At 30.2% G+C, this 25,910-nt stretch overlaps 2 protein-coding genes across 6 annotated transcripts in view; one reads left to right on the plus strand and one right to left on the minus strand.

Annotated features, from left to right (window-relative positions):
- Positions 1–6,055, minus strand: part of LOC107440333 (WAP four-disulfide core domain protein 1) — a 47,522-nt gene extending 41,467 nt beyond the window's left edge. Inside the window, exon 1 of the mRNA XM_043054454.2 lies at positions 5,846–6,055. Coding sequence (XP_042910388.1) covers positions 5,846–5,968 — 123 coding nt within the window. The 5' untranslated portion in view covers positions 5,969–6,055. The remainder of the gene's footprint in view (positions 1–5,845) is intronic.
- LOC107440334 (putative leucine-rich repeat-containing protein DDB_G0290503) overlaps positions 1–25,910 on the plus strand; it is a 45,885-nt gene that overhangs the window by 16,278 nt on the left and 3,697 nt on the right. Inside the window, exons 1-9 of one of the 5 annotated variants that reach the window (XM_043054456.2) lie at positions 10,390–10,537; positions 10,612–10,753; positions 12,977–13,084; positions 14,501–14,572; positions 16,522–16,656; positions 19,494–19,572; positions 21,197–21,327; positions 22,387–22,641; positions 23,799–23,928. In XM_043054456.2, coding sequence (XP_042910390.1) covers positions 10,509–10,537; positions 10,612–10,753; positions 12,977–13,084; positions 14,501–14,572; positions 16,522–16,656; positions 19,494–19,572; positions 21,197–21,327; positions 22,387–22,641; positions 23,799–23,928 — 1,081 coding nt within the window. In that variant the 5' untranslated portion in view covers positions 10,390–10,508. Of the gene's footprint in view, positions 1–8,941; positions 9,096–10,389; positions 10,538–10,611; positions 10,754–12,976; positions 13,085–14,500; positions 14,573–16,521; positions 16,657–19,493; positions 19,573–21,196; positions 21,328–22,386; positions 22,642–23,798; positions 23,929–25,910 lie in introns of those variants that run through there. The other 4 variants (XM_071177886.1, XM_071177885.1, XM_071177884.1 and 1 more) reach the window with 4 other exon arrangements.

Consider the following 25,910-nt stretch of genomic DNA (forward strand, 5'->3'; position numbering starts at 1 on the left):
TATATATATATCACAAAAAATGCGCACATTCGAGTTATCAAATTAATATTCCCGTTGGAAAAAACATAAATATCAGTTGGAATCAAACGAATCTTTTCTGAGGAAGCTGGGGATAAAAATATTCAAAACCTCAAAGCGATTCCTCAAAAATGACACCATTTAATGAATGAGCAACACATTCATTAGTGTTGCCTGTGACATATAAGACACAAGAAATCATTCACGGGATGCATGCATACATTAAAGCATTTCATTTAGTAACAAAGTATGTATCTTTTTTTTTTCACTCGTTTTTGTTGCTCAGCTTTCCCAGAATTTACTTGGCAAAGACACATATTCCAGATAAATTAAAACTGATGCTACAAACTATTTGTTATACTGACTACATTTATACAATTTTGTTAAGATTTTAAGTAGTGGTTAACGTAAACGTTTTAATATTTGATTCGTGTTTTAGAATATACGATTTAAATTATTATGAATAGAAGATATGGAAATCATGATGTTTATAATTGATTCACAATATTAAATAGTTTTCAGAAAAAATTAAATAAATTTACTCGTTATTGTACAAAGATTGGTAAAAATATTTAAAGAAAAAGCGTGCAATTTGCCATCTACAAAAGTCTAAGCACTTTTTGAATAAAACAAGAAAATCTTCAGTAATAATTTTTAAATTGTTTAAAATCTAAAGTATAGTTTATCATAATAAATTTGAATGTAGAGCGGTCTTTCATTTCAAACCTTAATAGGCCTTTAAGTAATTAATTTTCTTAAGAAATTTCTTTTAAGTAATTACTTTTTTTAATAGAAAATAAAACAAGCATTAATAAATTAAGCACAAAGTCATTTTTAATATGCGTATACATTTCAATATTTTTTAAGTATTATTGTATATGTTTACTAATTGATTTATACTAGTATCAGAAGATTGACGTTGTAAATTTAGACAGTGTTTTTTAAATGAAAAGTGATAAGTAGTATTTTAAGAGAATTATTTACACTCCATATTATTAGTAACTAATTTTCTCTTAGAATATTAGATAGATATTTTCCAACATGCCTGTTTTAAGATATTATATTCTAAGAGAGAGCCATTTTAGCCTATTCGTTCAGGATGTCTCAACTGTATAAAAACGGTTAAATGCATCGGAAAAAACGCATCGTATCAAAATTGAAAACAGTCGTGTTTAACGGATATATTTTCATATCGGTACCAATTCGGACCAACTATACAACTACAATCGCCAAAGCGCCAAAAAAATTGCATAAACTTGCAAAATTAAATATAAATAAATAAGTAAATAAAAAACAATAATAATGCTTGTCCAGGAGGATACGAGTTATACCCTTAGAGTTGGTTGCCTTCAGTGATGTTTTTTTTTTGTTTTTTTCTTCCTTGTGTGCTACTGTGGCCCAAAAGTCGGACAAACTTGGCGATTATTTTGTCACAAGCACCTTTTCCTGTTTAATGTTTTGAAAAACATATTTAACGACGTACAAGTTTCGAGAATTGAAAATAACAATGTGAAAGCTGAGAAAAAAAAATTTCTTCTATTGAAAATTGTTTTATTGATATTTATCATTTACAATTATTGTAAGTTTTAAAATACTTATTTATTCAAGAATAAAATATAGCCTTTTTCCAAAAGCGCAGTATACCCAAATTGTCCACCAAAAAAAAAGTTGAACCAGGAGAGGAATCAATTTTTTTACATAAAAAAAAATTTGGCCGGTTTTTTTTTCAAAAAATCTGTGCGTTAAGGGGTTAAAGTAGGGTCCTCGCGTAATCCTTTTAACACGTGAGTCGAGAGCCACTAATAGCACTCTATCTCATTAATAACACACTAATCACCGAATCATCCCATTAATAACTCGTTATCTAACGGGTTACCTAAACCAGTGGTCCCCAACCCCTGGACTGCGGACCGGTGTCGGTCCGTAAATCAAATGGTACAGAACCGCCCAAGGAAGATTAAATTATCTATTATTATTTTATTCATTGTGGTGTGTATTTTTTTTGGGGGGGGAGGGGGGCTCATGCTGCTATCTATGGACAAGAGGTTAACTGGGAGTCTTGAGACGAAGTTTCCTAAAGCCGCAACAATACTATGAAATTAATTTTTTATTTTATTTTATTTTATTTTATTTTATTTTATTTTATTTTATTTTATTTTATTTTATTTTATTTTATTTTATTTTATTTTATTTTATTTTATTTTATTTTATTTTATTTTATTTTATTTTATTTTATTTTATTTTATTTTATTTTATTTTATTTTATTTTATAACCGCCGTTGAACACAGCTGACACAATTTCGGGCTTACGACTAAAAATGTTCAACTCCGTAGCCTTGTAATTTTGAACCCAATCCAGAAGGCAAGGAAACTCCTGGATCAATTATTGGGAGAAATTGGCCTTCATGAAAGGCCTTTTTATGCAACTAATCCATATTTGCGTTACATGGAGAGGAAGACCACGAAAACCTGCCGTGGTTAGCCAAACGGCAAGAGTACTTTAACCCATGATATGTCTACCACTTTTATGTCAGCACTGTGGTCGGTGCGAGACGGGTGCGGAATTAGCATCGCCAAGTTATCCCTGGGATCGAAGCCGAGTCGGGAGCTCTATCTCTTGAGCCACCACGGCTCTTGTGAAAGTAATTGTATTTTAATTTGAAGGTATGTCTAATTATTTTAAAATTACTGAATCAAAGCTATCTGAAATACAAAATCAACGTTCGCTCTCCGTCGTGAAAAAATTATCAAACGTTGACTGGTCAGCGGTGACGAAAAAGTTGGGGAGCACTGATCTAAACTGTCTAAAGTTTCAAGACAACCCCGACCCCTGCAAAAATATTTTAAAGTTAACAAGTATGGTGGTTGCCTAACCATTAATAGAAATTAAACAACCATAAAAAATAACAACAACAGAAAGCCTAACACACATCGATACATCTGAAAAGTAAATAAATAAGAAAAGCCTTTTTTTTTTCTCTGGTCCTATTTTTTCTAACCTTGGCGAGATACATAATTTTTACGAAAGTTATTATTATAGTGGTTCGAAGTGATTTATCAAATGTTTGTTTATCTCCCAAATAAGACAGTTATGTCTAAGCTTTTTTAAGAATTCGTTTACTTCGCTTTTCTTTGCGATGTTTAAAAAATCAAAACAAACATCCCTATCTTTCAAAAAGGAAATGCTGTCCTTATCTATCATGTATTGATTAGAAATGTAGCAAAATATTAGGCAAAATATTTTTTAGAAAAATATTTTTCGATCAAAATTCTTTAATTGAGTTAGAATAGATTAAATAAAGAATAATCTAAAATAGCATTTTTTACTATACGTTATCAGAAATAGTTCTTACACATATTTCTAAAGTTCTAAAATCCATGTGATTGCAAATTTTTGTATTGGAAGGCAAATGAAAAAACGAAATTTGAAGAATTGGCTACTTGCACTTCAAGATCTTCCATACCCACACATGTGGTGTAACTAATAGTATTTTTTTTTCAACTTTACAACTTTTTTATAGCAGTTAGTCAGTTTTTTGTCTGAAGTATTTCTAATAGATAACTGTTACATTTTCTCCCTTCATCCCGTACCAATAATATAGCTAAGTTTAGATTAATTCTTAATCATGACTAAACTTATTTATATATAAAAACAATATTTATTACTGATTTAAAAAAAAAACTGTTGCTATTCGGCCTCCGAATATTCGTTACATCCCTAATATTAATTAAAGCCCTGGAAACGCAGATTACTAAGTAATCTAGGGTTTTAAAATGGTAGGACTAAGTTTTTGCATTGAAATGTAATTCTAGTAATAAAAAAAAAACTTGAAATGAAGCTGGAAAGGCATTTTTAGCACAAATAGTGGTGGCACTAGACAGAGACGAAGAAAGTAAGATGCAACATATAAATAATTTAACTTTTTTTCCGATTGTTGGCAGAGGAGGTTCAAAGCAGCCGATCATTGGTACGTCGACAATTTTTAAATAAAATTTTCTCTAACTCAACCAAGCGCCTTCGTTTTTTATGATTAAATATCACTTAAATTCATTTTTTTACTGCAGGGATCACTTTTCAAGACAAAAATGGGTTTTGAAATTCCCTCACTGTAACTGCAACCACGGGATCTGCATAATCGCCTCGGGCTTTCTCGAATCTATGCATGCCACTGTGCAAACACGACACGCGTAGCAAAGGTTATCTGCGATTAGACATCAACTATGGTCAGCAAAGGCTCAGATAAAATGAGTCCTATTAAATTTATTTTAAACTAATTTTGTTTATTAATCTCTTTTTTTAAAAGAAATTTTAAAATCGTCCATCCATTCGAATTATGCATTTAAGATTAATACCGATAAAAATAAAAATGAGATTATCTATTGCAATACATGTGCATGGAGATATCTATTGAAATTCTTAAATATGGGAGATTTAGCAAACTAATAATGGTAATAGGTTTATAGAGACCATGAAGCCAAGTACATAAGTCATCGGTTACCGATAATACACAAAAATGGACAATATGGTGATCGTTATCGTTAACAACGATAAATATTAAATACATCGTTCATTTTGAAAATAATTGTCAAATACTGTGATATCGTGATCATCATATCGTGATCGTTGAAATATTATCGATAACATATAGCATATCATAAAGATAATATCCCGAATATTATACATAATGATAAATATTGAACACGATATTATAGTGAGTTTTGATAAATTTTATTTGAAGAACGAAAATATATAAATAAATAAATAAACTGGAAAAATAATACAATATATTATTAAATATTGATATTTTTGACAATACATAGCGTTAGCAAAATTCATTCCTTACGGTTTCAGGGACCATCAGTTTATGTTGGCGGGAACTCGGAAAAGTAGTCGCCAACACATTGCCTGTAAACCACAAGTACCGTTTAATTTTTCTCTGTATTTCGTAATGAACATTTTTGTTCTATTTGACACTTTCAATTATTACTATTAATATTCCCAAAATGTAAACCAAAATTAATTTAGTTATGAAATCTCCTAGCACATAATTAAAGCCAACATAATTTCGAGTGAACAATGACCAAATAACAAATGGCTAAAATATAGTAAAATCACAAAGATGAGTCAATCGTTTCATTACAAAGTGGCGTCATTTTTTAATTTATTTCCCCAGAAATAAAGTGAACTCGACGTTTTTATTATTCACGTTTTCACTCGTTTATAACGTTCCCAAAATTATATTTTAATAATATTCTTAATTCATGAATTATTGTTTTGTTTAAATAATCGTTGCATCATTGTTGACTTCGTCACAAAAATGTTCTTTTTTTTATCGAAATCAATTTTTATTATAAAATTTACTTGACATCGTAACTAATTCAAAAAGATTTGAGATCAAAAGAAAAAAGAATCCACAAAATCTAATTCCAAAGGAAAAAGAATTCGAAAATTTGCGAAACATCAATAAATAAATCCTGCAGGTGGAAATAAATAAAATAAAATACTTTCAATTATTTGATAAAAAGGGAACAATAAATAATATTATAAAATCCTAAAAAAGTCGAAATATTATTATGAAATTCATGAAAGTAGCTTCATTAAATAATAAATAGAAGGAAAGCGAGTTTGATTTTATTATCTTACTCTATTTAAAATGCAATTTGTTGAAAAATTTATCAAATGGTGTGTACTGATTCTTTAAATGCAGACTTAACTGATTGCAGTAAATTTAGATGACAGTTACACCATTTAATTAAAATACGGAAGGAAGAGATTGCATTCTCCAAAACTGAATTGCAGTAATAAATATTAATTAACATCACCTACCGGTGTTAGAATATCCCTCAATTGAAATTTCGAATCTTGAATCTTCCCTTCGAGAGAAAGAAAAACACGACACAATATCCAAAAGAATAATCCTAATTGCGAAATATTCGCTTCGAATGTCATTTTAATAAATTAAAAACGGAGCGAAATTGTTATCTCTTTTAACTCACAAATCAAACTAACATTATTTGATCTTGCTGTTCGGAGAGTAACGAGATGAGGAGAGAAGATTGTTCCAATTATTTTATAAAATTTTTTGTGCTGCCATCTATATGATTAAGAATAAACTAAAACAAAATACAAAAAGCACTCATGAAAAAGAGGATTTCTCCCATTATTTTATAAAGTTCCTTGTGCTGCTACCTATATAATTTTGAATGAACTAAAACAAGATATCATAAGTCACTAGTGCGGAATGTAAAGTCTCCAGGTTTTACAATTGTAAAAAAAAAAAAAATAATAACAAAAGCATATCTATTAAAGTATGCATGGTGTTTATTTTTTTTGAAGTTTTATTTACATTGTAAAAGAATATTAATGCATTTTTTTACTGTCAAAATATTATTTTTTACAAAAGGATACCCTCTAACAGATAGCGGAACAGCAAAGTTTATGATTTAGTATTTTAATCTTGAAGGAGTAATTTAGATTTAAAATGGTATAATTTACTCAACACTCGTGCAATTTACGATCTTTACAACTGATTTTTCTTGTTTTCTCACGTGGTACTTAAATCAAGCAGTATTTCTAAGTCTCCTTTGGCAACAAGTATTAACTATTTTGTGACCAATCACGAAGCAAGCTCCCTTTCCCTCTTTTTTTTTTTTTTTTTTTTTTTTTTTTTTTTTTTTTTGTAAATGGCAGATATTTTATGATTGAAAGAAATTGATATAAGGAAGATTTGTAATAACATCTAATATCTTTCTTAAAGATCCAAATATTTTACGTAAATTTTACACTGATGAGCAAAATTACACGAATATCTATCATTATAAAAAACGGCGAGAAATAGAGCTGCACTTTATTGACCCTTTTAAACCACGGTAACATAAGGTTAGCATCATTTTTTCAGCACAGGCATTGTGTTATTAAAAAAAGTTTTAATTAACTGATTTTAAAAACAGCTGGATAAACATTAAATCTAGTTAGTCACTTAAAATTTAATTTCGCGTGCATTATTTACATAAAATAACTGCTATATTTAATAGTCTAATAATTCTTGTAAAACCTAAGATAAAATAATAACACTCACACGAAAAAATTTACTAAAATACCAGCCTCCAATGGTAACCAAGTCGAATGCACTGTGCAACGGTATTTAAATATTCTGATTATTCAACCTCTCTTCTAATCCTAAGACCTTAAATAGTTTCAAACAGTTTATTAACCTATATTTTTCCCCATCGAGCTGCTGCCCGCGGCTTTGGTACTTTCACTTCAATTTAAACTATTTTCAAGGGATGTCCGTGATATTGTCAAAATTCCTTATGTATTGAATTATAATAATAATTTAAAATCTGGCCGACAGTCATTAAATCACACAAACAACAGTAAGCATGAGTTCAAAAAGGGCAAGCTCCGTCACCAATAATTGGTATGACAATATGCGGCAAATCAGGGTAAAACCTATTTTGCCTTTTTGCATTTTACCCTATTTTGCATTTTACCCTATTTTGCCTTTCTCGGCTACTGTGGATTTTCTTGTTCTATTTTTTGTTTTTGTCTCTCTCGGCTACTGGGGTTTTTCTAGTTTTGTTTCTCACCTTTTTTCCCATATTTCGTTGGCAACTTTACATTTTATATTTCAAATCACTTTTGTTTCTTCTCATGCCTGGCATGTCTTGGTAATGGGGGGGGGGTGTTTTTAAGCACTTGAAGCATGTCGACTGTTATTTCAAATTTGTATATTTTTGAAGCGAAAGAAATTTTTAATCAAGTAACAACTCTAGTGTTGCTAGTTGATTGAGAAATACCTGAATTTATGGTGACGCATAAGATAAATATATTTTAAAGTTGAAGTGTAGTGAATAACATCTTAGTTTACTTCATTTATTCAATGTCAAACAATAAATTATCTTTTCATTAATATAATCATTTTGTCTAGGTCAGAAGCAATTTACAAATAAAATTAATATAGCTTAATAATGCCTTCATAGAGCAAAAATAAAAAGAAAAAAAGGAAAATTCTAAAAATTACATTTTTTACTTTGCTTTAGCGTTATAAACTTTTATCGGCCCCAAAAATTCTTTCGTCTAATGAAAGAGATGAGCCCTACGTCTTTCGTTTTTGGTCTGAAAAAACTAAAATTATTTTTCTCCTTAATATTTAATTTAGAAAAACACAGTTTTATATATATAATATATAACATATTTTGTAGAAATCTGAGAGCGTTTTAAGCATGCTATTGAAATCTATTATAAACATTTACTAAAATTAAGGTGACCAAACGCGTTTTCAAAAACTTTCAATATTTTTGAGTTTTTGAGGACAGGAAACGTGATCAAATTTTAGCACATGTCCTCAAATTACACCGGAAACATCTCATTTTTTTTAAATGCAAGGAAATATTAAAAATTCAGAAATGCGCATGAGTTTTTTTAATCACGAGGATTTTATCTTACAGAGAATACAAGCGAAAAGCAAAACAGCACCATGTTAAAACTATCTGATCGTCTGAAAATAATTTTAGAAAACAAATTAAACGAGCTTCAATAATCACGTGCTCATTTATTTTACATGTGTTGAACAACTGCAGAATATCACATGATGAGTCAAAACTGCTTGGTAATGAAATCAAGTTTGATGAAGATGGTTCTGTACCTGATATTAGTTATCAATTAAAACAAATATTTACTGCACATATCAATTAATATCTTTCACAAATATATTTTCTCAAATCGTAAAATATTTCTTAGGATGCTGCACTGATTCGTCCTCAAATCATGGTTAATAAATCTGGTCAACTTAGCTAAAATTAATTTGTTCTGATTCCTAACCTCCAAGCAATTGCGGTTTCAACGAAAGAAAATATTAAAGTATTTTTTATTAAATATGGCATCAGTAATCTCACCAATCGTAGTATCATTTCATTAATTTCAAAGGATTCTATTTTACGTCTATTTATCATCCGTATGTAATGAATTTATGGTGAAATTGTTTATTCTTTCTAAGAAATGTGATTCTTTTGTCACGATTACATTTAATTTGTGAAACATCTTGAATTAGAGAAGTTTAATATTTACTTTTAAGGTAAGGTGAAAAAAAACTTAATCAAATATTGTTGATAAAATTATTATTTTTACGAAGATGTAACGAGGATTTTTTTAAAAAACTAATATTAATTCAAATTTCTCTGTCTTGTTTTTGAATAATTCACTATATGATTGCTTTGAATATTTTTTTCAATATTTAAATAAATTATTTAAATAAAATCAATTTCTAAATTAAACAATACAATTTATCTAAAATGATAATTCTAAATGTGTAATACATGTTAAGAAAGTGAAAATTTAAATTCTGGACAGTACTTGTATAATTGGCGTAATTTACTCTTTTTATCAAATTCGTAAGAAACCAAATGTAATGAATGTATGTTGACAAAATTTCTATATAGTTTAACAGAGAACTTTCAAGATAGTTTAGTAGTTATATAGTTATAGTTTCTTAAATGGACGCTTTAAAATATATTTTTAAACCTCTTTTATATTAGTTATTATCATTCGAAACATATATATGACCAATATACGGTAGTAGTTAGTACCACAGGCTGAATATAATTTACTTTTTTAGATCCTAACGATCATAAGAATTTTTTTATTTATTGTTTTTCGATTATTATACATGTTTCCTTGTCCTTTCTTCGGAGATAAAATTAATACACTTCGACAAAAACATTAATATTGTGACACTCCTGCTTTGGTGCAAATAAAATTAACAGTAAGCTTTGTGGATATTTTGATTTCCCCATGTCGAAGTTGTTACTGAGTTTGAAATATTTCGTGCATAATCTGATCAGAAAACGATACATTGCGAATTCTAGAAAAATAAAAATAAAAAGTCCCTTTAAAAGCAAGCAGCTTAGGATTTCTGAAAAAAGCAACCGACATCAGTTGCAATGAAGTACAACTGAGGTGATAACGAACGGGAAATATATAAAACCATTTGACCTTTTGCTCAACACTAGAAACTTTAAAGCCATACTCTTCAAAAACAGGTGGTCAAATTGGAAATTAATGCAGTTTGTAACAAATCAAATGAAAATGTGTGAAAACTTACTGTGAGAATTTTTTGAAAAACAAAGTGAACTTTAAATGTAAACATTTCGGCCAACTGTATGTAGTGCAAGGATTAAACTTCTTAGATATCCGTTATAAGCCGCGATGCCACAGGATCAAGGCACTGAGCTGCCAATGTAAAAGATCAGGATTCTGGAGATAAAGGATCCGGGGGGGACGAACTCCCACCCTTTTTTTGAGCGAAAGTTATCAACAAGTCAAGGAAGCAAAGGCAGACCGTTTGCAATGCTCCAAATTGCCACCATTATGCCGTTGGTCTCATCTCGGAATTGTTGACCCCCCCCCCCCCCTTAGACTAACTACTGGCTGTTGCAAAAGTGCGTTTTAATAAGGTAACGCATTTTAATAATTTCTTTGAGATATCAGCATGAACATATTTGAATATTTAATTGACACGTAAGTATCATATTGGTCTGGAAATATAGGAATTATTTAATGTTTTAACATGTAATTAAAAATAAATATTTCAGATTTTATAAAATGGGAAGTCCAAAGAAGAGTAGTGAAGTCCTACACAAATACGGACGAGACTACCTTTTACAACTAAGAATGCATCCGTTATCACTTCAGAAACCACAGAACTTGCCAATCATGGAAATCGTCAAAGACCGAGTAAGTTGGTGGTTTATCTATGCATCTTTTGTGTTTTAATTTTTGCAACATTATCGATAGACTATCGGCTAAATAAGCTGAGCTGAATAAATCCGTCAAGAAATAAAACAATATTTCCGGATAAATGACATCATACATAAGCAATATTTCACGATAACTTTTCCTAAATTAGCACTATTTTCATCACGCGTAAAGAATGGAGTAATAAGTGGAGAATTAGTTACTAATATTGGATTCAGTCCATCTTGTCATGCATCGAGATATTTTAGGGTTACCGTTTGAACGAATTTAAAAACATTGGCAAAAGTTAATCAATTTGGGTGATGCCTTTATATTATAATGTGATTAAACTTTAAAATGAAATAATGATTATTAAAATGGTAAAAAAAATATACTTAATATATAATTGACTTTAAGATCCAAATGAACTTATACCACTTTCAATAATAACGTTTTAGAAAAAATAAAAATAAGAGGAAAGTTAAGTCCGCATTTTTATGTGCTTTGACTTTACAGAAATGGATTTTTTAATGTAAATAATAATAGTTAAAAGTAACCATGAAACGGCATGAATACTTAATTTTATTAATAATAACAATTACGAATTCATGATAAATAGACGGTATGTATAAGCAGGGCCCGACTTAGCCTAATTGGGGCCAGGGGTAAAAACTTCTTTTGGTGCCCCTTCTACTTTACTACTTCAGTAATGAAGAGCCGAACTTTATGGAGGTATTTTAATTTTAATTAATAATGGCGGTATTTTAATTAATTAATTGACTAATTTTTTGACGGCTGATATTAGCTAATCTTTTGAGGACGAATAATTGACGACTTTTAATTAATTGGCGGTATTTAAATTAATAATGTAGAAATACAGGCATTTCATTGGCAAAATTTGCCCATCCTAATTGCGAAAATTTAGCCGAAATTCACCCTAGAAAGTCATGGATTTACGAAATATGGATTTTTTGTGTTCATACGATAGATTAATGAAGAAGCGAACATAAAGCTTACGAATTTTACACAGTACCGATATTTTGTTTAAAAAAAGTTCAATAAAGAAGAAAACGTAAAATAAACTTCCTATCCGATTTGGAGGCCCCCTCTGATGTTGGAGCCCGGGGCAACTGCCCCGTATGCCCCTGCCTTAGTCGCGCTCTGTATGTAAGGCAATAAACTCATCGTATTACGTTACACACAGTGGCAACATAGTAATCTTGCTGAGATCTTTTAATTTGTCTTTTTTTGATTATTTGCTTTGATGACAATTATCGTATTTGAATAATACGCACGCTCGCTGCGATTGATTGATATAGGAAGCACAAACCAAACAGTAGGACTTGCGAAAGAATGCTCAACAAAATCAGGTAAATTCTTTTGAAAAATCAATTGGCGCGAAAGATAGCATACTTGCATTGGCGCTTATTCTCAGATAGAGTTGCCTAACGAGCGATTACTTCCCAGGCGTGCAGTAGTTTGAGAAAACAAATAAAAAGTCGTTTTTAACTTACATTTTTCGAAATAACGGCTCACTTATTTGTAAGGAATTTGGTTACAAATCAATGCTTTTAAGCATCGATGCTTTGCAACTTAATGCAGAACGTTGCAACTGATAGCAAAATCTTCGTAATGGCCATTAACTACACAAAGTTAAACCAGTATTTAGCCCCAAAAATTAAGAATTTATATGTTGTGGCGAATAACATAAGCTTTAAATCCAATCACCACTGTTAATCTTATAATTTTCACTATTTCCGTACCATAAAAGGTATTTCCGTATTATCATGTGATCATTTTTGCCGACTGAATTTGAAAATAAATTTGGATGTGTGATGTCTATTTATTTACACAGAAAGTTATAAGATATTCTTTCATCAAAAAAAAAAAAAAAAAAAATAAAANAAATTAAAAAAAAAATTATTTAAGTGATTTGGCGAATTAAGTGTAAGTATTGGCGTTTAAGCACACATATTTTAAAGCCATTAAAGTTCATCTTGCTGACCTCACTACTTTTCATATTGTAAAGTAACTGATATCAAACAATTACAAAGTAATTTTTTATCAATAACCCGGACCATTGCTTAGCCATACAATGGAAAGTTAATTGAGAAATTTTTAAAAAATTAATTGCTAGATTTATCATGAAATATAATAGTACCAGTAATATTAAAATTACTAGTAATATTAATTCAGCTAATTAAATAACTGGTTTCTTTCTAGCTATATTTACATCAAATAGATAGCATGGCTTCGCCAGGTGGAGACGAATCTCAGTACCACCATTATACAGACGACATGTATGCGTTTATGAAACATGATAATGCATATGTAAGTCATTACATCTTTATTATCACGTGCACTATTATGCCTATATGTGGCATATAACTTTTAAAATAACTTGTTTTCGGTGAATTTTATTTATTGTAGGTGTTTAAACTTATGTTTGTCTAGAACGAGCAAAAGAATATGGAATTTGGCAACTGTTATTTGTTATTTAACGAACGCCATTCAATATTTTGTCAACCGTACTATTTTATATTACAGTGAAACATCCAGGAAAGACCACCTCTATGTGGCGACCACCTCTATGTGGCGACCACCTCTATTTGTGACCATTTTTGGGAGGCAGGGAATTTTTACCATAGACTTTGTGTTGAAGAAAACCTTTAGGAGAGACCATCAAAACCTCTCCCAGCGGCCGGGCGAACATCTGCTCCAAATGCGGAAAAGGTCAAATATGGAAACACGAAAAAATACCAAAACAAAAAATTTAACGAAACAAATAAGTAGATTAAAATCTATTCAAAATATTTGTGTGAGACTCTAATTTCGAGAGTTCTTTTTGACGATACAACCTCATGTTGCAATCAGAGTGCATTATAGACGATGCTATCCATGATTTACTTTTAGAGTTGAAAGTTAAATTAGAAAGAAAGAAGTTATTTTGGAAAGAAAAAAAGCATCTCAAACAAACCTCTTCTCATATTTTAAAGCTAACTAATTTTTATACATGATATAATATTATATAATATAAAATTAATTGCAAATCTAAACGAAAAACATAATTGTTTATTTATTTAAAAATAGCTTATCATTCATAACTGGTAAATTTGTTTCTACACATTATTATATCAGTTAAGATCATTTTTTAAGACGCTAAATTTTATTCTTAGATCCGTCTTTTCATGACGCCAACAGAGGTGGCATTTCCGCCCAAGAAAATGAAACTGACTAAAAATAAGAACGCATGCGAAAAATCATGTACCTTTGACAACAATTTTGAAGTCAATGGAGGTAACCTCTAAGAACGAACAACCTCCACTAACGACCATTTGACTGTGGAGCAGAGAGTCGTCGTTCTTGAGAGGTTTCGCTGTATTTCTTTTACCAAAGGATATTTAGTAAAGTTTAAGAGCAATAAAGGATTGACTTTTGGTGATTAAAAGTGTGGCTGTTATAAAGCAATAATTTTATGCAAGAATAGAATAATTCTAAGCAAACATAGATGATGTAACAATTTTTGACTAATCTGCAAAGCCATGTTTGGTTTGAAAAAAGAAATGGCAAAAATAAACAAATAAAAAAAGTATTATTTCCGAATAATACTTTATTTGAGTTATACACTTAATGGTATTTCTTCACTCCGTTTTTACATCTTTAATTTGAATGTAACTTTGATTGCTTATGTTTAAAATTGTTCATCCATCAGATTAAAGTTCTTAAGATCTTCAAATTTTTTTGCAGAAGCGTTTTAGCCAACGTTCTTCTCCAGGATACACTTCTCGGAGCTGCCCCGAATATGCATCATACCCAAAAGTAAACAAAATTAATCTTTATGAAAGTTTTATTTCATTTATATTTGTTGTTAAATATTATGTTTTAATGAATAGAGTGTTTTAATATCTTTTGAAGTATTTTAAAAATAAGTTTTGATACAACTTTTTAACTAACAATGCCTGTTTTATGTACATGCATATACAATCTATACAAGAAAAAACAATTTCGGAGTAAAAAAGAAATTTTCAATACGATAAAACTGATTTTTACTGTCAAGAATTGTTTCAAAGATTTTGTTGCATTAATTCTCGTGATTTAGCCTTAACCGACTGTCACATATTTCTCTTTTTCAAAACTTTTTTAATTGAATTGCTGTGGACAAGAAGATTATAGAGCATTAGTTTGTTTTTTTTTAACAATTTTTATTTCATTATTTTTTTTAGCTTACCTCTAGTTTTTTACTTGTAACTGATAAGTATTCGGTAACTTAAAAGGATCTTTGTCGGCTTAAAGTCGTTCCCTTATTAAGTAGACGTCAAGAAAATTTATTGTAAAATCTATATATGTCCTTCAAGAGTTTTGTTTACATCAAAAAGTAGCTATTTTTCGGCAACCATGTTACTCAGGGGGTATATGGTGATAAGCCACAATTTTTTCAAAGGTGAAATTTTTACGTAAACTGTTCTTTAATATGATTTCCAGATAGGTACTTAACACTGATGATACACTTGTGATGAATACATTTTGTTGCCTGAATAGAAATATTTTGTTTTCACTAGAAAATACTCTCCTAAACAATTTGAAATATGTGATTTATCATTATATTGTCCCGATCCCTTCAATTATATCAAACACCAGAAATTAAACAGCTAGAAAACTATTTAGCTTTTAAGGCATTAATGTAGTAGGCGATTCACTACTACTCGAGTTAATTCTTAGATTTCGCCATTGAAAAATCATTTGTGGTTTTTCAGTTGTGTTTTGTTCATGTTAATTATTCTTAATCTCATGCTCGAATAAGAAAACTTAATGGAATTAAAAAATCTTGAATAAATTTTCAATTATTCGGTTCTACGTTAAAAATACATTAATTAACTTATTTTGTCAGTTGAAACTTATAAAAAAAAATTTTTCACACTTATTTCAATTTCTGTTAACTGAATTGATGAAATTTTTTAAAAACGTATGTAAATTCAATTTTCAAGGAATTGAAAGTATAATTGATATGAAAATTTGATAAAATTTCAAATTAAGTGAATTAACTCAATTTATTCTTATCAGTTTAATAATTCGTTCTTTTTTTCTAATTTGAGTACAGTTAAACTCGTTTATAACGAGCCCTGAACGACGAAATCGGAAATACTTTGATCGTACCTACTATGTAAAGTCTATTGTAGCATAGCTCGCTTTTAATGAGTAAACCCTAATTTTAGCGAGCAATGTTTTAGTGATTCCTAAAATCTCTGAAGTCCATCTCTCCAGCTCAGCTAATTCCTTCGCGGTAAAAACATATAAAAAAATTTCAAAAAAAAAAAATTTTTTTTTCCTTTTATATTTTTTCGTCTTGACGAAATCGGATTATGTTTTTCCAGCAATGAGTCTTTTCCGAAAAACAATAGCATGACCTATAAGAGATGGTGGATTGATAATAGTCAAGTGATGTAGTTCAGCTTCTGACTTGACATTTATTGGATGTTTTAAAGACTTTAAAACATTCAATAAATCGATTGACATATTTTAATTTTTGGAACTTATGCTCATTTTTTAATGCATATATATATATTTTTAATTTGAGAGCTATAATCGATATTTTATTTTAACTAGAGATTAAGTGAAATTTTAGTAACGGAAAAAAAATACGAATGCTTGAAGTTAAAAAATAAGTATTTAGAATTGAATAGTCGTTGTCATTATATCACTTTGTGGCGTTATTCTTTAATATACTGATATATTAGACACGAATAATGATTTTGTTTTAATTTGTTTAGTATAATGCACCATTAACAATTTCAAAGTACAGATCATGTTATGAGTCCTCTCCTCAAAAACAGTTCTACAGAACATCTTGTAAGATTGATATGGCCGCAGATGATTTTTTCGAAAACTTTAATGACATCCAAAATGTGAGTAATACATACTTCATAGATTTATTTAAAAAAAATATAGTTTTCATGAATAGAAATGTAAAACGGATGATCACTGTAATCTCTGTTGTTCCTGGAAGGAGAAATGAGGTTGATGGCCTGTAAAGTTAATGCTTATTGTGTTGATACCTGACATTTAGACAAAGAATATATTCTTTGATTTAGACACCTCTGAACTTTTTTTTTCTCTCTAAAAGAAAGGGGAGAAACCTAAAAGGGTGGGTGTGATACACTTGTGCCGCTATGGTCAGAGATGCATTTTTTCCACTTCTAGATAAAACATAATAATGGCGACCGACAGTCCCCTCTTCAACAAAATGTTGTTTTTTTAAAAAAATTGAAATTGTGAATGTTTTTTTAGGGTAATGTTTGTATTTATACCTAAGAAGTGATAAAAAGAAATTGGAACTGAAACAAAGAATAACTTAAAAATATTTTTTTCTTAATTATTTGTATGTTGCGTAGTGCAGGGTAAAATTACTATCGCCACCAACAATGCTTTATATATTATTAATATCAATTTTTTTTAATCAATCAACGTTTCCAATTTCGAAAAAGTGACCTCATGTTGTAAGAAACGGCCATTGTTAAAAATGGTACTACTGGGTACTTGTACTTCCTTACTTTGCTCTATATAATGAAGGAGGAACATAAGGAGGGGAGATACTTCATAATAGGGTGCTGACACTACTTTCGCTTTTCAACTTAAAGCAATTCTAATAGGGTAAATACACCGAAGATTTATTACTATTATTAGTGAATATAACCTTTTTCTCGTTTTCTTGATGGCACAGGAAAACTACTCAATAATTACCAAGGGGTAAGTAACAAAAATATATTTAAATCTTTAACATGATTAATACGGTACAATGGTGGACAATGCTACTACTACATTACAATGTGATGTGCTTGCTTTTTTACAAAATCTTAGTTTGCAGTTACGGTTACAATCTAATGATAAACTCCGCCATCTATCGGTGGTTCAATAACATGTATTTCTACAAACTCCCCATCATGGACGGGGACGTCCATAATATCTAGTAAGATTAAAGGAAAAATGACAAATAGAAAGAAAAAAAATTAAAGTTCAACATGAATCAAATTTTTAAGCATTATTTAAAATTTCAAAAGGATATAACAGTTGAACGGGACGTCTGATCCGACTTCCATTAGTCCTTACGAGACAGCTCCGGACTTTGCCATCCCGTCCAGGGTAGACTTCTTCGATTACTCCAAGGCTCCAAAGTAATTTATTCTTTTGGGCTCCTTCGATCAAGACAACGTCCTGGACTTGAAGGTTCCGTTGATTTTCTGAAGTTGTCAACCGATGCGCAGTTTTTAAGAGAAGAACATACTGTTCTTTCCATTTGGTCCAAAAATTTTGTAAAAGTCTCATCTGGAACAGTTTCCTTTTGATTAAGGAAGAACGATTTGAGTGTTCAAAAAGAGTTCCGGTGTAATATAACGGAAGCTCGATTTTCTTCTGAGGCAATAAAAAATGAGCAGGAGTCAAAGGTTCGGGTTCATTTAAGTCAGAATAAACGAAGCTTAAAGGGCGTTGGTTTAACACTGATTCTATGTCTGTTAAGATTGTTGTTAATTCCTCAAAAGTAAGAAGAGATTTAGATAGGGTCTTGCGTAAGCATTCCTTCACCGATTTCACTAATCTCTCATAGAAACCTCCCCACCATGCAGCTCGTTCCATGATAAATTTCCACTTGATCCTTTTATTTGCTATAAAATTTTGAATCTTTGGATCTTGAATCAAGTTAAAAATGAGTTGAAGTTCTTTATTTGCGCTTTTAAAGGTTTTTGCATTATCGCTATACATGGTTTGGACAATTCCTCGTCTGGAAATAAACCTACTCAAGGCTAATATAAATTTTTCTGTACTTAGATTTGAAACTAATTCTAAGTGTAACGCTCTTGTTACTGCGCAAGTAAACAAACATGTATAGGCTTTTTCAGGAGTATTCAATGTTTTAGCATATATCGGACCTGCAAAGTCCACCCCGCAAGCTGAGAATGGTGGAGATTCTGAAACTTGATCTTTAGGTAGGGGACTGGTTTTTTGTTTAGCAGGTAGAGCTGAATATTTGCGACATATTATGCAATTCTTTATCATTTTCTTTATAAGATGCCGACCTGTAGCGATCCAAAACCGATTTCTGATTTTAGAAAGGGTGGCAGAAACACCACCATGAAATATTCCTTCGTGTTCATTTCTAATCAACAGTTCCGTAAATTTACATTTATTAGGAAGTAAGATAGGGTGTTTTTGTTCTAGATCAAATTCCGAATTTTCCAATCTCCCTCCTATTCTTAAAACCTTTTTATCATCCAAAAAGGGGGCAAAACTTCTAGTGGAAGAATTCTTGTCAATTTCTTTTCCACTTTCTAAGGCTGATATTTCGGAATGATAAGCTTTTCTTTGCTCTAGTTTTATCCAAAACTCTTCTGCTTCTTCAATTTCTGTGGATGTGAGTAGTCCCTTAGTGGTAGATTGTTTTCTTGTCTTTGAAATAAAACGTCTGATCCATGTTGTTATTCTCAAAAATTTTAAAAAGCAACTACGGTAGACAATTACTACTACTACATTACAATGAAGATGTTCTTGCTTTTTACAAAATCTTAGTTTGCAGTTACGGTTACAATCTAATGATAAACTCCGCCATCTATCGGTGGTTCAATAACAAGTATTTCTACAACTACTTTTTGATTAATTTAACTATACAGCATTTTTAATTTCATCATTTATCACCAAAACACTTTCAAATAATTGTGAATGATGAGTTTTTTGTATTCTTTTCGTTCAGGCACCCTGGTATAAAGAAACATCATCTCTCTATACAAATGAAAATGAATGGAATCTGAATCAAAAGAACTCAGAAAACAGTAAGCGAACGTATCTAATCTATCTATTATATTTTATAACTATTTTAATTTGTATGGGTTTTGAAGTTTGATTCATTTTTGATATAGTCGTAATTTTATAATAAAAAAAGCTCATTGAGGATTAAGTTAAAATTTTTTTTTACTTAACTTTATTTTCTGAGCCGTAATATAAAACTTGATGTAAACTTCTACGAGTTAAAAACTTTGCGTAAATCAGTTCAATACGTCCCTAGAAATACTAAAAGATTGATATTTTAGGAAAATAAATTGAATTAAATATGCATTTAACTTTACGCGTTAACACAAAATACATACTTACATCATAATGTAAAAATATTTTATCCACTATAATTCAAACAATGTATATTTTTATTGCTGTTATTTCCAGGCTAAATGCTTACTGTCACAAATAGTTACTCAGTTTGTTTCAGGTAATTTTTGTGCAAATGTGTCGGGAAACTGTGCAAATTCCTGTAACTATTTTTGATGATATGCCAAAAAGAAAGAAAAATAATAGATTATTGTATTCTTTGTAAATAGAGTTGGTGTCTCAAGTTTACGCAATTTCCCCGCTCTCTACATTTTTCCTCACTCTGCTACCCGGGTTTTAGGAAATCTTGCTTTTCTCTACTGTAGTACGTTTCAGTAAGAAGTTGGAATATACTACTACTTGCTGGAGAAAAGCAAGATATACCGAAACCAAGGTAAAGGAAAAGAGAAATCGCGTAATCTTGAGAACGCCTTTCCTTACAAAGAGTACATTCTTTCCTTACTGGCTGATCTAAGAGTGCAAATTTTAGAAAAATTGGTTTAAACTTTTATTTTTAAAAGAGCTAGATCAGGATTCCTTGGAAAATTCCTTTACTTATAAAGAGTACATTATTTCCTTACTGGCTGATCTAAGAGTGCAAATTTTAGAAAAATCGCTCTAAAACTTTATTTTTGAAAGAGCTAGATCAGGATTCGTTGGGAAAAAAATAGTATTAATTCTAATAAAGCCAGTTTTGATAATGTCTTACGTTATATTTTATTAAAATAAGTTAATTATCATTGCCAGTCTCATATTAAAGTTGGGTGAAAATCTAATCTAACAAGCTTTGAGTGCGATACAAAAGGTGCGAGTAGTTTGGTACAAAAAGAAAAGAAAGAAAAAACAGTAGTTTGTAGCGATTTCTGGCAACTACTTTTTACGTTAGTTTATCATATGAACAGGGTTGCACGCCACTGAACAAAATGCTTATTTCTTAATAGAAAAAACCGGACTTGTCGTAGTACAGACGAAAGATGGTAAACTCCTTATTACGAGATTCCAGGTTTACAACCTGTGTTATTTTAAAATTAATTATTAATTGTTTTTGCAATAATTTGTAGCAAATTTGAACTACATATGTTATAAATTCTTATTTACGATAATAGAAATTTTTTAGCCTTTATAAAAATTAAAATTATTAAGAATAAATTATTTAGTTTGATTTCATGCGTGTGCTCGCTGAATTCAAAACAGTATTAAGAAAACATAAGAAAAGTATTTTTAAATTTTTTAAAGCAAATCCTATGATATATTCTATTCTATTCAAAATGTTGAAACAGTGCTGTTAATTGATTTATTTCTCTTATTATCAAGAAGTGTTGACTTCAAACAATGGATGCAATCTTAAAAATAAGAAAAAGCTTTCAATTATCGACCCTAAGACTGGGAAGAATATTCTGGAAGGAATGGAAAACTCAACTGCATCCCAAACAAGCATTTCAAGCGTGAGTATCTATAGACAATAAACTCATCGCCTAAAATTGTTTTCTACAAAATTATTTAAACATAATTATTAAGTACTAAAATACTTTATTAGCTTATTCCAACATTCTATACCATCAGATTGAAGAACATGTTTTATTCTAAAAAAATTTTTATTCTTGAAACAAAGAAATGTATTTTTCGTCATAAAAAAAAAGTGTAATTTCATCTAATATTTAATATTATTATGCAAGGCTTTATAGATTTATATATTTTTTATTTAATAATGCAAGGTTTTATTTAGGAAAGGGTGCAAAATTAAGTGCATTGTTTTACTTAAAAGTTAAAAATATAAGTGATTTATAAAAATAAAAATTTAANGATTTTTCCTTAATTTATGATAACCAGTGTATTTTTTATTTAATAATGCAAGGCTTTATTTAGGAAAGGGTGCAAAATTAAGTGCATTGTTTTACTTAAAAGTTAAAAATATAAGTGATTTATAAAAATAAAAATACTAATGAAATGTTTTTTTTTTTTTAATTTTAAAGCATATATTATGCGTGATTTTGATGCGAAAATATTATGCATGTATATTGTCTTTTAATTACGAAAATATTATGCATGTATATTGTCTTTTAATTGCGCATGTATATTCTCTAGAATGTACTGTTCGGCCAAAGCAATGATTCTATAACACCTTTATCGATAAAATATTATTTCACTTGCCCTCTAATAAAGAAATCTTTCAAAATAAATTTCGGAGAAATGTGTTGTGGAAACTTTTAAAGTACCAAGAAACAATGCTAAGGAACAGTTTAATGCTGAAATGTCTCCTTTTGAAAAAATATGGTTTAACAAAAAAAAAATGCGCAAAGCCCTACAAATTGCGTGTTTCTATGCTGGTAAGAAACGTAGCTCCAATAAATCTTAATTCCTGTAAATTGAAAAAATTTTCTTAATTCAAAAATTCTTTTAATTCATTCAAATGAAATTGTACAAGTCAATTGATTCAAATCACTTGATAAATTTCGACTTACAGTTTTTATAATGTTTACATTATGCCTTCATTTTGAAAATAGAAAGAAAATGAATGTGAAGCCAGACACAGTGTTGAAGTCAATAGCTTAATGAACAACGAATGCAAAGACATAAAGCGGAATGTTGTGTCTGATGATGACTATCCGATGTTGACTACTGAGTCATCAAAACATCCCAGTGTTTTATCCTACAATCCTGATTCTTCAGATGATGAATTTATGAAAGAATACTCCGAATACAAACTGAAAGCATCCGAAAACTCATCTCAAAAACTTCAGTATGAAGAAAACGAAAAGGTAAATATTTACTTCGAGAAAAGAAAGTTTTGTGGAAAAGGTACACATTTTAAAAACAATTTTTTTTCTTCAGATTGTTAAAAGTAATTTTTCAATAGCTTATAAACCTAAGAAATAGAAATAAATTACTCTGTTTATAGTGTGTATTACAACTAACGTCTGCATTTAAAACATAGTTACGCTATATTGCTATTTCAGTTAGTAAATATGTTAATTAAAATTGAATGATAAAAAAGTTAATAACCACCACTTATTTTTTAAACTCATTATTTTTTTATTCAAAAATAACTAGTAATTTTAATCCATTATTTTGTAACATTGTTCGAAATACATTAAAATAGCTTTTTTAAAATGCAGCGATTCGTGTTTTTTTTTTTTTTTTTTTTTTTTTTTTTTTTTTTTTTTTTTTTTTTTTTTTTTTTNTTTTTTTTTTTTTTTTAAGTTGATGTTTAAAAAGAAAGTTAAATTATTTATTTCAAAAGCTATAGCAATCATCTTTTTTAAATTTATTTATACTCTATGATTATATTTATTTATATTCCATGATTTATTTATTTTGCAAATTCCATGTCTTTCTTGCAATATCCTAGAGAAATTCTGAAAAAAACACATTCTTTCGCTTAATTTTAAGATTTATTTTTTCTGAAATTAAGGAAAAATTATTACATGCGGATACAAAAGCATTCATAGTATTGTTTCTATCAATTTCTTCTTTTTAAAAACCTACAACTAAGTTTGAATCTGGACTCTTTATCGAAATTATATGTGATGCTGGAACTTTTACGTTAGCAATGTCGCCAAGCGAAGCGAATGACAAAACAGTCAACGGAATAAAAGTCGAAAACATTCAACTATAAACAAATATTTATTAATAGTATACAAAAGAAGTTCAACTATAAGTAAATATTAACGAATTGTTACGGATTAAAATCCCAAATTTTCATCATTTTTTTAAAACAAAAATTAAGATGGAAGAAAGAAAGGAAAACGTGCTTTGTTTTTAATGAATTCAAAGATTAAAGAATGTAGCCCCTAACAAACGTTCCCCTTATGGTTGCAAGAAATTTGGCGGAATTCCACATTATTTGGCAATTTTTCGCTTGCTCCCGGCTAACGGAAAAGTATCGTGATGGGTAAAGCTGCTTTTTTCTTGTTAGAATATGGACAAAAGTATTGGATTTTCGCCAGCTGGAGATCCAGGAACTATTCATCCTCCAACTGATAAAGAAAATACGGAAGAGAACGCCCGACAACCGAACGATAAAGCTGACTCTCAGCAATTAAATGGTAACGTTTAATACTTTTTCTGTTGTTGTTGTTTCTAATGTCACTTGCCACACTAGCAGGCCTGCTTGGTGAAACCGAGCAAATTTAAGGCAGAAGGAGCGTTTTTTGTTTTTCAGTGGCGCCATCTACGGCCAAAAATTCGTCTTCAGCCATACACATCACACCCGTTTATAGGGCGGACCCATTCATTCATCCACAGATCGTAATTTTTGAATTGGATCAGAGAACGATCGATCTCCAATCCAGTAGCCCCAGAGGTATCGATTTGTTATGGTAACATGGAGGACTTTGCGACTCGACAGATTTAACGTGCATCAGTCACTATTTACTACGCGGGGAGTCTCCGGCCGGCGTGGTTCGAACCCTCGAACATGGGCACAGCGCCTTATGGACCAGGCTATCCCGGCCGTAATACTCTTTCTAAATACAATAAGTGTTTTACACTGTGCTGACGTGAAATATCCTCAGTGGTAGATGCATCATGGGTTAGAGTCCCCTTGCCGTCAGGCTAACCGTGGAAGGTTCTCGTGGTCTTCCTCTCCATGTAACGCAAATGTGGGTTAGCTCTATCAAAAGTCCTCCGCGAAGGCAAATTTCTCCCAATACTCGATCCAGGAGTTCCCTTGTCTTCTGGATGGGGTTCAAAATTACAAGGCAACGGAGTTGAACATTAGAAGTCGTAAACCCAAAAATTGGGTCGGCTGTACAACGACGGTTATAAAATAAGTGTTTTAACGTTACCCACACTCCGCACTTTTTCCCTCTCTGATACCGCTGTTTCTGAAAATCTTACTATTCCTCCATGCAAGTATGCACGACCTTGTTACTGAAATGTAGCGTAGTGAAAAAGCACATTTATTGGGATCAAAGGGGTAAGCAGGGTGGGCCGCCCTTCACTGTGTGTCACTTCCACTTCAAACGCTTACTGTATATATATATATATATATGTAATACAAAAATTAAATACTTTTGTATTAATAAAAGCGTTAAAACTTCATTCCTTTTCATAAAATATCTTTAGTAAAAGATAAGGATAGAAGTTCTATTTTGGGACTTCAAGACTAAAAACATGCCAATGAATAATAATTAGATTTATACTTCAANAAAAAAAAAAAAAAAAAAAAAAAAAAAAAAACAAGTTTCTTCGCGCTAAATTGTAAAAAAAAGAACCACCCCAGAAAAAAAGGCAAAGGTGCTTAGATACTTAAATTTTAGGTTTATATTATTGTAAGTTGTTCTGCGAAATTGAATTATTGAAAGATAATTTTTAACTGAATGCAATTTTTATGTTGTGTATTTCAAGCAATAGGCAGGGTGTTAAATACGGTGAAATGATCTCGGGGCTTAATCATTACAAAACGCGTTTAACATAAAATATATTTAATAACAAACACGGATGATGGTGATGATACAGTGGCATGGAGGAAACAGATTACAATTAATGATATGATTTCACATTGCTGCGCAGAGCGCCATCTGTTTAGTTTTAGAAATTATTATTATTTACATAGAGAAATATTATTAACACAGGGCTTGATATTCGCTCAAAAGAATGCCCATTCACAGTTTTACATGTTTTTGTTCAAACTGTCGGCTTCTGATGTGAGGTAAATTGCAAAAGTTTTAATATATTTTTTACTTCTTTTTAATAATCATGAAAAATTCTTAAAGGAATCAAGCTTAACTTGATAATAAAACAGTACTACATAGCAAAATATAATTTATAAACATGATTTATTTCAAAACTTTAAGCTGTCGCAAAAAATATTAATCTATCGATCTCTTTGCTCAGGAAACTGGCTTTTCTCCCCCCCCCCCTCCCCAGGGCCGGATTACCCATTAGGCCAGACTTGGCCATGGCCTCGGGCCCCCAATAATTAAGGGCTCCCTTAAAAAAAAATCTTTGAAAATAAATTTAAAAAAATTAAGAAAAACAATCATTTTTAAAAAGAAATTCAATTTCAAATATACATTAATAAAAT

Source organism: Parasteatoda tepidariorum, chromosome 2, assembly GCF_043381705.1.
Source record: "Parasteatoda tepidariorum isolate YZ-2023 chromosome 2, CAS_Ptep_4.0, whole genome shotgun sequence".
Taxonomy (NCBI): domain Eukaryota; kingdom Metazoa; phylum Arthropoda; class Arachnida; order Araneae; family Theridiidae; genus Parasteatoda; species Parasteatoda tepidariorum.